The sequence below is a fragment of the Equus asinus genome, unplaced genomic scaffold, assembly GCF_041296235.1.
Source record: "Equus asinus isolate D_3611 breed Donkey unplaced genomic scaffold, EquAss-T2T_v2 contig_800, whole genome shotgun sequence".
Taxonomy (NCBI): domain Eukaryota; kingdom Metazoa; phylum Chordata; class Mammalia; order Perissodactyla; family Equidae; genus Equus; species Equus asinus.
Window position 1 is genome coordinate 1322007 of NW_027225517.1, and position 12713 is coordinate 1334719.

General features: G+C 50.0%; 3 protein-coding genes across 12 annotated transcripts in view; 1 reads left to right on the forward strand and 2 right to left on the reverse strand.

Moving 5' to 3' along the window:
- The window catches only part of LOC123275616 (liprin-alpha-1-like), a 113044-nt gene extending 111208 nt beyond the window's left edge, over window positions 1–1836 (reverse strand). For 3 of the 10 annotated variants that reach the window (XM_070503761.1, XM_070503760.1, XM_070503759.1), the window contains exon 1: window positions 1751–1836. Coding sequence is in view for 6 of the 10 variants with exons in the window: in XM_070503755.1 (XP_070359856.1) it covers window positions 127–148 (22 nt within the window). In the remaining 4 variants the exon portion in view is untranslated. Of the gene's footprint in view, window positions 1–126; window positions 700–1750 lie in introns of those variants that run through there. The other 7 variants (XM_070503752.1, XM_070503753.1, XR_011501280.1 and 4 more) reach the window with 6 other exon arrangements.
- LOC139044312 (uncharacterized) lies at window positions 664–1645 on the forward strand. The gene is made up of 2 exons (XM_070503735.1): window positions 664–816; window positions 974–1645. The coding sequence occupies exons 1-2, from the start codon at window positions 664–666 to the stop codon at window positions 1643–1645; spliced, it is 825 nt and encodes a 274-aa protein (XP_070359836.1).
- An 8993-nt stretch (window positions 1837–10829) lies between the features above and the next one.
- LOC123277914 (olfactory receptor 5A1-like) lies at window positions 10830–11792 on the reverse strand. The gene has a single exon (XM_044749962.2). The coding sequence runs from the start codon at window positions 11790–11792 to the stop codon at window positions 10830–10832; it is 963 nt and encodes a 320-aa protein (XP_044605897.1).
- Window positions 11793–12713: the final 921 nt, after the last annotated feature.

Genomic DNA, 12713 nt, shown 5'->3' on the forward strand with positions numbered 1-12713 from the left:
TTGAACCAGAACAGAAACGACTCGCGGTGTGACTCAGCAAGAGATCAAGCACACATTCTAAAACACATGAGCCACCCACTGTCACCCACGCGTGACGCTCGACTCAGTCTACAGCGTCCCTTTCACCTGTTAGGGGCACTTCGTTCATGATGGCAGACGTGAACTGCGTTCCCACCTCGGAAGTTCACCGTTCAGACACTTTCTGAGCACCGACTGCACGGCAGCGAGCAAAGGTCTGAATCACCACTTACATACACTCAAAAGTGTTTCAAGAATAAGTCTAACAAGATGCTTCCACTACAAGTCAGCTGTGGGGCGGGAACGGGGTGGGGGTAACTTCCAGTTCCTGGGGGGCAGAGGATCAAAACCAACTCTGCATCCCCTTGGCTCCTTCTTCCAGCGGGTCTGAAAGTTGCCTCTAGGACTCTGCCCGGCTCCCTGAGCATCTGGGAGCACTTTTCCAACCAGAGGAGAGTCAGGACTGCGCCAGGGGCTCAGCCGCGCTCAGCCACGGGCAGGGGGGCCCACCGACCCACAGCCCTGGGATCTCAGCCCTCGCCAGCCGGCGCCCGGCTGAATCCCGCGGTCAGGGCCTGGGGGATTAGCCAGGCAGAGCGCCGCGGGGCCCACGCAGCCCTGCGCCAAGCGGCGCGCTCACTGGGGATGCCGCCAGCGCTGCGATCAGCGGGAAACGGAACCCCCCCATCCCACCCCCGCCCCCAGGCCCGACACGTCCACAGACCGCGGGCGGAGGAAGCCCCGCACCCGCTCCAGGGAGGCCGCCCGCGGGGATCGAGTTCCTGGTGCAACACTCAGGCGATTCAAACAGAGGAACCAAAAACCCAGAAGCACCTTTCTGCTGATTTCCAACACAGCCAGAAGAGGGATGGCTCCAAATTTAGAGCCTCTCGGCCGTCTGCAGCTGCGCGTGTCGCTGCATTTCCAGTGACCTGATTGCTAAACCCCTCTGTAGGTGGGGGCCGGGCCGCAGGAGCCGCGGCTGCGACGGCCCCGCCGGGGCGCCAGGGAGACCCCGGCCCCTCTCGGTCCTTCCCCGCAGGGCCCCACTCCTACCTCGCCCCGCTTGGACCCAAGCCTCTCCCCGTCGGCCCTCCAACTCCTTCCCCTAAACCCCAGGGCCCTGATCCCGTCGCCCCCGATCCCGGACCCCTCCCCGCAGGGCCCCTCTCCTACCTCGCCCCGCTTGGACCCCAGCCCCTTCCCCTCGGCCCTCCACCCCCCTCCCCTAAACCCCTGGGCCCTGAGCCCCTCCCCCCGGACCCCACCCCCTCCCAGCATGGCCTCTCTCGCACCTCGCCCCCCTCCGACCCTCGGCTCCTCCACTCTCTCTTCTCCTAGCCCCCGGGTCCCGGGCACCCTCTCAGACCCCAGACCCCCTCCCCGTCTGGCCCTCTCCTCCCCTTCCTCCCTGCAGCCCCGGCCCCTCCCCTTCGGACCCCTAAACCTCAGAACTGCCCTTCCCTCCCCGACACCAGGCCCTCCCCACCGCTCGGCGCCCCGCCCCTCAGCCCGCGGCCCCCCGGCCCCCACCCCTCGGCCCCCGGCCCCGGCTCCCCGGCCTGGGGAAGCCTCGCCCGCGCTCCCCCCGCGGCCGACCCGAAACCGCGAGCGGAAGAGCGGCTAGACCGCTGCGGCCGCCGCTTCCTTCCCTTTTCGGGGCCCGGGGGCGCCCCAGGAGCGCCGCGGAGGGGCCGGCCCCCCCTGCCCGGCGAGAGCCGCGCTCGCTCACCGCCGCCTGGCTCCGTCCGGCCCCACTCGACTCCGGCCCCGGCCACTCCGCGCCCGCCGCTCCCAGGCGCCCGGCTCCACTTCCGGTTCCTCGGGCGGGGGCGGGGCCTCATCCAGGTCCCGACGAGGCCCCGCCCCTCCCCGGCACGTCCCGCCCCTCGCCCGGCCGCCTCCCTCGCGCGCGTGCGCGGGCAGCGCGGGTCGAGCTCCGCCGGGGTGCGAGCCTGCAAAGCGTGCCTGGAAACATTCTGTTCCTACACGCAGAGTCAATGTACGGAGCGCCCACCGTGTGCGCACGAGAGTGTGCTCAGATGCAGACGATCCCAGGTGGGTCTCGAGGATTGACAACTCTGCCCGGGGTGAGAAAGGGAAAATGAGCCAGGCCTGGGGGTCAGTGCCCAGTGCATGAGCCCTGAGGACTCACAAGAGGTGAATTTGACCGCCAGTCAGCTGGAGGGACGAGCGTCTTCATCATCCACCCCTCCATCCATCCATCCATCCATCCATCACCCATACATCTATCCGTCCATCTGTTCTCTATTCATCCATCCATCATCCATCCATTCATTCATCATCCATCCATCCATCATCCCTTTTCTTCCATCCACCCTCCATTCTATCCGCCCATCCATCTGTCATCCATCTGTCCACCCAGCCTCCATTCATCCACCCATCCTTCTATCCATCCCTCACCCACACATCCATCCATCCATCATCCATCTTCTCTATCCACCCATCCACCCTCCATTTACCCACCCCACCATCCATCTATCCATCATCCATCCATTCATCATCCATTCTTCTGTCCATCCAGAGAAGGTCAGGTATGCATCAGAGATAGAAGGTCAGCAGAATAAACACAGCCCTTGCCTTCAGGAACCTTCCAGCCTAGAAGGGGAATCAGGCGTTAATCACATAGATAGATAATTAGGAAAAAAGATAAATGCTGTGAGGAAGAAGTCAAAGGTGTCATGAAATTATACTGGGGAAAAGGTGGGACATGAAGTCATCCAAGAGATCAGACAAGGTTTCTTTGAGCAATTCACCTTTGTGCCAAGATCTGAAGGCCAAATAGAAGTAAACCAGGTAAGGAGCGAAGAATTTTCCAGGTGAGAAAACAGCACGTGCACAGGCCCTGGGATCGGAAAGGTCTTGCCACAGAGGAACTGAAGGCAGTTCAGTGTAGCGGAAGTGTGGTGATGAAGCAGGGAAGTGGGGTGGGATGGGGCCGGGTCATGGAGAGGTTGGAAGGGCACAGCAAGGACCTTGGTCTTTATTCTAAAAGAAATGGGAAGTCCTTGGAGGAAGTTAAACAGAGAAGAGACATCATGCAGTTTGGACGGTAGTGAAATCCCTCTAACAGCTGTGTGGAGAACGGATGGGAAGAGGGCCAGGCAGGAGCTCGGACAGCCAGTTCAGGCAGACTGGTGGTGGCGGGTAAGAGGGAGAGAAGCGAGTGGATACAAGAGACATTGAGAAAGTTAAATTGTCAGGCTTGAGGATGGATGGGGCTGTGGGGTGGGGAAGGAGATGTCAGGTGTCAAAGGATAATTTTTTTCAAAAAGAAAACTATTTTCATGCGTATATAAAATGAACACATCAAAGATTTTATTTACCTTAATAACGAATGAAGTGATAAAATGTTACAACTTATTCAAAGGAGAAGTCAAAGGAATGCTGAAACGAATTTGCAAAAACTGGTCTGCCCGTAGGGCAACAGTCACTCGTATGTCACTGGACACAGCTAATTTGAGCTTCTATAGACAAGAATTACTTGCACTGCTGTCTGTTTTCCAGAGGTATGAAATAGATTAGGCAAGAACAGAGGCACACATCCCACGGAATGAGATGATCATCGGAGGCTCCGGCGTTCTGTTGAAAGAATATCCAGTGATAAGTTGTGCCCATGCTGAAGTCTGAAATTTTTCCTTACAAAAGGGTGACTCTGAGCATCTGAGTAGGCGCCTAGATGGGGAAACGGGCAGCGGTGGGGCAGAGAGGCATCAAGATGGAGTGGGGAGAGTAAGAATAGAGTTTTGGACTTGGTCCATTGGAAGGGCCGTGGCACATCGAGGTGAGGTCCAAGAAGTGATGCTGGAGACGTGGCTTGAGTTGGGGCTTTGAGAGTAAGCAGGATGAGGTCATAAAAGGTAGGAAGGCGTCCCGGGAAGAGGAAGAAATTCAAGCAAAGGCGCAGAGATGGAAGAGAATGGGAAACATCGAGGTCAGACTGATAGAAGTGTTTTCACGCCCATCGCTACTACACACAGCGGAGCGGGCGGTGACGTGTCCAGCTCCCCATCTGCGCAGCTAGCACCTGCACCCTGGAGCTGTAATACAGCGACCGCATGTCGTTGGATTAGCCCAGGGCCAGGCACACAGAAAGTGCCCCATAAGTGTTGCCCCTTAGTTGGCTGTAAGGGGAACCGAAAGCCCGCGAGGCAGGCAGGCAGGGTAAGGTATCTGCATTTTACTAAAGCAGAGATGCAGGAGATCAGAGAGGCTGGGTGCCCTACCTGAAGCCACATAGCAAGTGGGCGAGACCCCAGTTGGGACCCACACCTGTGGTCTGGGAGACATTATTCAGAGCACCCTCTTTCAATGGGAAAACTGTGGATACCTCAATTCTGCCTCAGGTTTCCCCACCTTTCCTTCCATGACCTGCCGTCCAACTTGCGGAGGGAGCCTCAGCCTGAGCTCCAGGGAGCATCCCGAGACCTAGGCCTCAGCCAATCAGCTCACTGCACTCCTCTAACGCTGATTGGCTCAGGAGCAAGCACGTGCTTCAACTGGGTCCAATGGGACTTGGCGGAGGCTTCCAGGAGACCCGGAAGTTGTGTTCTCCCGGCAGCGAGGGCGGGATGGAGGCCCGCCGGCGGTCCGTGTGTCTCCTCGCTGAGCTGAGAGCCCGCGGGGGCGGAGGAGCCGGGCCTGGATGGCGCCTGCGGTCCCCAAGGCCGGGTCCTCCTTACTCCGTTCCCTTCCACGAGCCAGCACGTTCCCTGGCCGCCCCTGCCATGATGGTCCTAACGGAATACAAAGGGGACAGTGCGAGAGGCAGGGACGACGAGCGGGGACATCTCTGGGATGCGCCGGGGACCCGGTCCCTGCGGCCCGGATGCCTGTAGGGCTATGTGCACTTTCAGGGGCTGCTGGACCCAGTTACCGTGGTCTAGGATTTATACAACAACCGAAAGTTATTCTCTCCCCACCTGGAGATCGGAAATTGGAAACCGAGGTGTGGGCAGGCGTGCATCCCTCCTGGACGCTGGCGGGGAGAAAGCTTTCCTGTCTCTTCCAGCTTCTGGTGGCTGCCGGCTAGCCTTGGCTTGCGGCTGCATCGTCCAGGCGCTGCCTCTGGCTGCACGTGACCTTCTCTTCTCCTCTGTGTGTCCCTCTGAAGCCCCCACTGCCTCTCTCTCAGAAGGAGACACGGGACTGCATTTCGTGCCCCCGGGAGAATCCAGGATAACTCCTCAAGTCTTTAACTGAACCCTCTCTGTGGCCGTATGAAGTAATATCCCAACGCAGGGGATCAGGAAGTGGACGCATCTTTTTGGAGGCCACCATCAGCCCACCACAAAGGCCTACGAAAGGGCTTTATTTTAAAAGCAGAAGAAGAAAATTAACATTTAGGTTGGAGAAAGTATGTATGTTCTATAAATGTGATGTTACTGGAGTCATCTTTGTATCAATGCTATTGTAAAATATAATGTTTTTTCCCCATAGAGGAAGGAGCCCACAAAGGCAGAAGTGCCTAGGGCCCCTGAAAATCAGAATTCCCACCTGTTCACAAGGAACCTGAATACGAAAGCCAGGTGGTTAAAAAGACTCTGGAGAAGGCTCCAGAAGGAGGTTTCTTTTCTTTTCTTTTCTTTTCTTTTTTTTGAGAAAGATTAGCCCTGAGCTAACATCTGCCACCAATCCTCCTCTTTTTGCTGAGGAAGACTGGCCCTGAGCTCACATCCGTGCCCATCTTCCTCTACTTTCTATGTGGGATGCTTGCCACAGCATGGCGTGCCAAGCGGTGCCATTCCACACCCGGGATCCGAACCGGCGAACCCCAGGCCTCCGAAGCAGAACGTGCGAACTTAACTGCTGCGCCACCGGGCCGGCCCCCAGAAGGCGGTTTCTTGACTGAGTGACTGGGAAGAATGAGGGGTTTTAGGCTAAATGAGGAAGTCAGAACTGGAAGGAGGGGAGCTAACACTGGGGAGGCAGCCTGCGGGCCACGTGGCTTCTGCCCCTCAGGAGAGCGTGTGGCCCAGACCAGCTGGCCACATAGCGATTGTGGATACAAGGTAATCCTTTTAATACAGGATGGTTCATTTTTCCCTGGAAACAGCTTTATGAGTTGAAAATTATTTTTAAGAGCATCTTATTGAGATGTGATTTACATAAAATATAGTACACTCAAAGTGTACAATTCTGTGGTTTTTAATATAGTCACAGGGTGGTGCAACCATCTCCACGACCTAATTTTAGAACATTTTCATCCCCCCCAAACAAGCCCACCTCGTTAGCAGTCAACCCCTGTGCCCCGCTCCCCCCCACCCCCGCAAGCAGCCTCTCATTACTTTCTCTCTGTGAGGTGGGTATTGTTGCTTCCATTTCCCAAATGAGGACAGCCAGAGCTCACTGGGGCTTTCAGCGGGAGGGGGGGCGTGAGCCGTTTGTGACACCCAGACCCATCCAGCGTCTCTGTGGAGAACAGACTGCTTCAGAGTCACTGCTGGTGAAAAGGCAAAAGGCAGGGCCCGTCTCCCCTTTGACACACCGTGTCGGGAGAGTGTGTGGCAGAGACTGGCTGGCCAAGTAGCAATGACAGATACAACGTCAAATTTGGAAAGCGAAAAGGTTTAGCCGTGCTCAAAAACAAGTTGAATGTCTCTATGGACCGGAAGTGAATAGAAATGTGACGTGGGGGGCTGAGGCTGCAGGCCTGCTGGGCCCGGGGTGCCCACCCTGGTCCAAGAAGCCGAAAAGGCAAATGCAGTGAGGACAACCTGCCCAGCCCACAACAGGACTCGAGCAGGTCAGCTCCTGCCTCAGGGCACGGACAGCCTCCATGGCGTCCACACCACCACGTAGGGCGGGATAACTCGGTGTGGCAGAGAGTGGATCCCCAGCCCTCCTTCTGGACTCACTGGGCCTCTGGCTGCCCAGCTCCACATCTCCCAGCTTCTTTGGTGACGGCTGCGGCCACATAACCAAGATCTCACAATGGAACATGAGAGAGGAGGATATGCACCGCTTTCTGGCCCGTAAAAACACCCGCACGGCTTCCCCCTTACCATAGGTTGGGATGACGGCAAAGATGGATCCGTGCCCGTTGCTGCTGGGACGAATTACAACCAAGGTCGTGGCTGAAAAATGCAGATACTTACAGTTCTGGAGGCCGGAAGTCTGAAATCAGTTTCGTTGGGCCAAAGTCAAGGCCAAAGAGAGACCCCAAGGAAGAGCCCGCTGCCCCTTCCAGCTTCTGAAGGCCACCTGCACCTGCATTCCGTGCCTCGGGGCCTCTTGCTTGAGTCACTGAGACTCAGGCTTCTGTTGTCACATCTACTTCCTCTCTGTGGTGGAATCTCTCACTGCCTCCCTGTTGTGGGGACCTTGTGATCACACTCAGGACCCAACCGGATAATCCAGGAGAATCTCCAGAGTCCCTTTTTCCATATAAGGTAATATTCACATGTTCTGACGATTGCCGAATGGACATTCTCGGGGGCCGTTATTCAGCCAGCCACATTAAGGTGACAGGTAGACCTTGGAAGCCATGTGCTGGAGACGGCAGAGCCCCCACTAGCCTGGGTCCCTGCGAGACTGAACGGAACAGATCTTCCTTACCATCCCCTCCTCCTCCTCTGTCTGACCGGGAACATACACCCTGGCCTGTTGCATGAGATGGAAATGAAATCCTGTGTTTAAGACATGATCTGCGCAGTCAATTTGTTACAGGTGTCTGGCCCACCCCAATACAGAGAGCTTGGAGGCGAGTGCAGAACAGGAAGACGGGCAGGGCCCCACACCGAGGGAGGAAGAGAAAAAGCAAAACAAAACGCTTCCCACTTGTTATAAACCAATGTTACCTCAATTAAAAAAAATAAAGTAGGGGCTGGCCCCGTGGCCGAGTGGTTAAGTTCTCACGCTCCGCTGCAGGCGGCCCAGCATTTCGTTGGTTCGAATCCTGGGCGCGGACATGGCACTGCTCATCAAACCACGCTGAGGCAGTGTCCCACATGCCACAACTAGAAGGACCCACAATGAAAAATATACAACTATGCACTGGGGGGGTCTTTGGGGAGAAAAAGGAAAAAAATAAAATCTTTTTTAAAAAAATAAAGTAAAAAATATTTTAAGAAACACTTCCCACTTAAAAGGGAAAAGAGTTAGAGGGAGAAAACTCCCCAGGCTCTTGCTCTCTGGAGTCATGTTTACCATGGAATTATTCCCCTGCTAATTTTTCATGCCCCACTTTGCCATGTCCCTTCTAATTCAATTCCACACTTCCTCATGGTCCTACTATGATCTCATGATTATAGCTTTTCTTTTAATGAACTTGGAATCATTTGTGGTGGAAAGGACCTAGTGATCATCTGTTTCAATACCATTAATTTCCAGGTGGGGACTAGAAGCCAGTGGATCTAAGAGATTTGCCCAAGATGACACAGCTGGCTGGTAATATAACCTGACAACAGTAAATTAGATATGTGGACACTTTTACAAAGCACTTTCATTTTAGACAAATACATACATGCACTTTCTCAAATACCTAACCTGAATCAATCATCTCAGCAGTCCTATGAGGCATACATGGCGTGATTTACTATGCATAAGTGAGGAAATCACAGCAAAAAGGAATACAATAAAACTAATTCATGATAGAGCCATGACTTATTGTGGTTAATACCATGGGCATTGGTGTCAGCCAATCTGGGTGGAATTCCAGCTTTCCATTTATTGGTTGTGTGACCTTGAGCAAATTAACCTCTCCAAGCCTAAGTATATATCACCTATTAAATGGGGCTAATAATAGTAGCTACTTCATACAGCAGTTTTTCATAGAATCAAATCAGATAATGCTCATAAAGCACTTAGCCTGTGAGGTACACAGCATGCCTCCCATTAATAGCAGGTTTAATTTGTGTGTTCTGAATTGGAGTTCTTTACAACATATTATGCTGCATTACTAATCCTTCATTAAAAAATATCTGTTTAAGATCATTCTCACAAACGTTTCTTGTCTTTTTTTTTTTTGGTGGAGATCATCTACCCTGCCATTACTAGGGAAACAGAGATGTTTTAGGAAGGTCTCATTCTTGGTTTGCTCTATTTCAGTTAATATTAATTCTAGAGAGAGAGTGGTGGGTGGGGCAATGAGTTAATTATTTAATTTAACTCTTCCTAATAGGTTAGTAGTCAGATATTCCCACAAGTAAGAACTGTAATAGATTAATCTTTTAAATTGAACAGATTCTTAAGATGTTTTTAAAAATATAACACCAAAAGTATAGAATTAGGGCACCCATTCAAACCATGGAGAGCATGTTTCTGGTCAATAAGAAGCATCTATGCTCCACAAATTAAATTTTGTGAGACTTAAGATGAATTGTGGCTACTCTGGGAAGAACATGGAAGACCTCAATATGCTCAAAGCTTCTATCTGTAAAATGTGGATAATTTCTCAACTGCCAACTTCATATGGTAATAGAAAAAAATCACATCCATGCAATTTAACTATATGAAGTGTAGAGTATTGTATAAATACTAATGTAATATATGTGAAGCTTACTATTTAAATTCTCCTCTAGGGGCCAGCCCTCTGGCCGAGTGGTTAAGTTTGTGCACTCCGATGTGGCAGCCCAGGCTTTTGCTGGTTTGGATCCTGGGCATGGACGTGGCACCACTCATCAGGCCACGCTGAGGTGGCGTCCCACGTGCCACAACTGGAAGGCCCCACAACTGAAATATACAACTATGTACTGGGGGGATTTGGGGAAAAAAGCAGAAAGAATAAAATATAGATTGGCAACAGTTGTTAGCTTAGGTTCCAATCTTTAAAAAAGTAAAAAGTAAAAAAATTCTCCTCTAAAAGTATATGTCCATTTAAATGTTCTTTAAATTCTCTTAGTTGGACTCGAGTCTACATCGTACCCCCAAGTAAACTGGCTTTGCTGCTCCCTGGTCAAACTTAAGGTCCAGGAATATTTGGGAGACTCGGATCTCTGGAACTCAGATCCTGTCTCCCTAGACACACCATGACAGCCTGCATTTCTGAGGTCTTGCATGGTCTCTGGTAAGCTACCATAGAGCAGGCTACAGGCCAACTATGACCAGAAGTTGATGACTTTGACTTCTTTCTAGCCTCTGAGAATCTCTCTAACTCTTGACCTTATTGTGCCCCTTCTTTCTACCATTCCTTTCACCCATACCTTTTTCAAAATTCACTTCACAAGGAGGCTCAATGAGTAAGATGGAAGGAACAAGCTTATTTGGGAATAAAGCCAGATCAATCTTTCTTCTTCTCCTCTCCTGTCATATTTTATCTTTCTCTGTCTTTTCTTCAGTCTTTCTATCTCTCTCTTTCTGTGTCCCTCCCTCTCATACTCACTCTCTCTCCCTCTTTGAGGTGGAGATTAAAAGTACTCATTTTAAAATAATTTTTAAGTTTCACAACTTGATTTTATACATTATTTTATTTTATTGAAATACATATAAAAGCTTAACAGTTGAAAATGAATAAAAGACATTTTAAAAATCATAGGAGAAAGACTGTGTGGATTCCTAGGTTCTTGTCTATCTCTGCATATAATGTCTATCAGAACCTCTGTTCTCAAAATATGGGGTTTACCTACGTGGGTATAATCCTGGGAACAAACCTTTTAAACTAGATTCAATGTTCATAACACTGCCTCAAACTGATCGCTTGGTAGTGTGAGCTAAATATGATGGCACCAGGAATCAAGAAGTGAGTTTTTCACTTCTCTCTATCTAGCTGTTGTATGACCTACAAAAAGTTCTTACATGTTCTTATCTCTATTTTCCTTATAGGGGAAATAACACCTGCCCAAATATTGTTTTTATGGAAATAAATGTGTTACTCTCTTTGTCATCCTCTTGAGGGCCTCTTTGATCTCCTTGTTCCTGAAACTATAGATAACAGGGTTTAACATGGGGATTAGGATAACATAGAACACTGACAGCACCTTGTTTTGCTTCTTGGAGTGGCTAGAGTTAGGATGCAGGTACATAAAGAGGCTGGTGCTATAGAAGATTGTCACAACTACTAGGTGGGAGGCACAGGTATTGAAGGCCTTGGCACTACCTTTGATGGAAGATAGTTTCAGGATGGAAGCTACAATGATTGCATGAGATAAGATGATTACCAAGAAGGAACCAAACCCAACAAAAATAGATTCGAGAGACAGAATCATTTGGCTGATGTGGGAATCAGAACAAGACAAAGAAATAATCTGGGTTACATCACAGTAGAAATTTGGAATGATGTTGGGCCCACAGTAGTAGAGACGAAAGCAAGAAACTGTTTGAACTAAGCTACCAAGGAAACCACTCCCATAGGCCCCAGCAATCAACTTATGACAGAGGCCAGGAGCCATGATGCTCGAGTACTGCAGAGGCCTACCGATACCAACAAATCTGTCATAGGCCATGGTGGCCAAGATGCAGCATTCAGCCTGACCCATCCAGCACCCAATAAAATACTGGGTGGCACAGGCAATGAAGGAAATGTTTTTTTCATCTTTTAAGAAGTCTGAAAGCATTCTTGGGCTATTTGAAGAAGAATAACAGATGTCTAAAAATGATAGGAAACTGAGAAAAAAGTACATAGGCGTGTGCAGGTGGGAGTTCATCCTGATTACGATGATAAGACCCAGGTTCCAGATTAGAGTCATAAGGTAGATCCCTAGAAAGACTGGGAATAGTACACGCTGCACCTCTTTTTCATCTGAAAGTCCCAGGAGGACAAACGTGGACACAGAAGTCTCATTTCTATTCCTTTCCATGGACATGGTTAGTGTCATCTACTGACAAAAAAGATGACAGATGGAAATTATTTCATTCTCAAAAAACAAAAACAAGTATTCTTCATCTTTTTCCAGTCATGCAGCTGACTAAATATACAACTTAAATCATCATGTTGAGTTAATCTGTCTTCCACTCATGATTACCAAACTTAAATGAACAATTCCCTTCAGTAAACATTCTCATTCTCTTTGGGGACAAAAGACAGTAAATTGGCATTATGAGTACATTATCCTCTGAAATGTCTTAATTTCATGTTTTAACTTCCTAGAATTCACAAATATATGAGAATCAGAAATAGACAAAACTGGTGAAAACTGCTATCTCTCAATATGGTGAAACAAAAATTCTCCTCACACATGGCTCTGATGTTAATCAGTGCTTGAAGAAGTCCCTGAATCATGAGGCTTCATACACCAAATGAGGATGCTGGAGTACATGTCTTTTAAAATCTCCTTCGGGGGCAAGCCCTAGGGGCCTAGCGGTTACGTTCAGTGCCCTTCACTTAGGGTACCTGGGTTTGAATCCTAGACACTGACCTACACCATTCTTCTGTTAGAGGCCATGCTGTGGTACAGCCCACATAAAAAGAAAAAAAGGGGAAATATTGTAAATGGCTGTTAGCTCAAGGCAAATCTTCCTCAGAAAATAAATAAATAAATACATAGAATCTTTGGAACCAAGATTCCACTAAACTGTAATCAGGGAGGGTGGACTATCTTGTAACTGCCTTTCTGTTTTCATAAAACCATCTGAGATCTAAAAATAATGCCATAGAATAGTGGGAAGAGTCAGAGACAAGATATAGTTTGGAAATGGATGTGAGTTGAACAACTTAATGATTCTAGGAAAGCACCTGAGAAGTTAGATAAGATAAGTTTGAAAGAGCCATTATGCTCCTTTCTTTGCAGGTGCAGCTT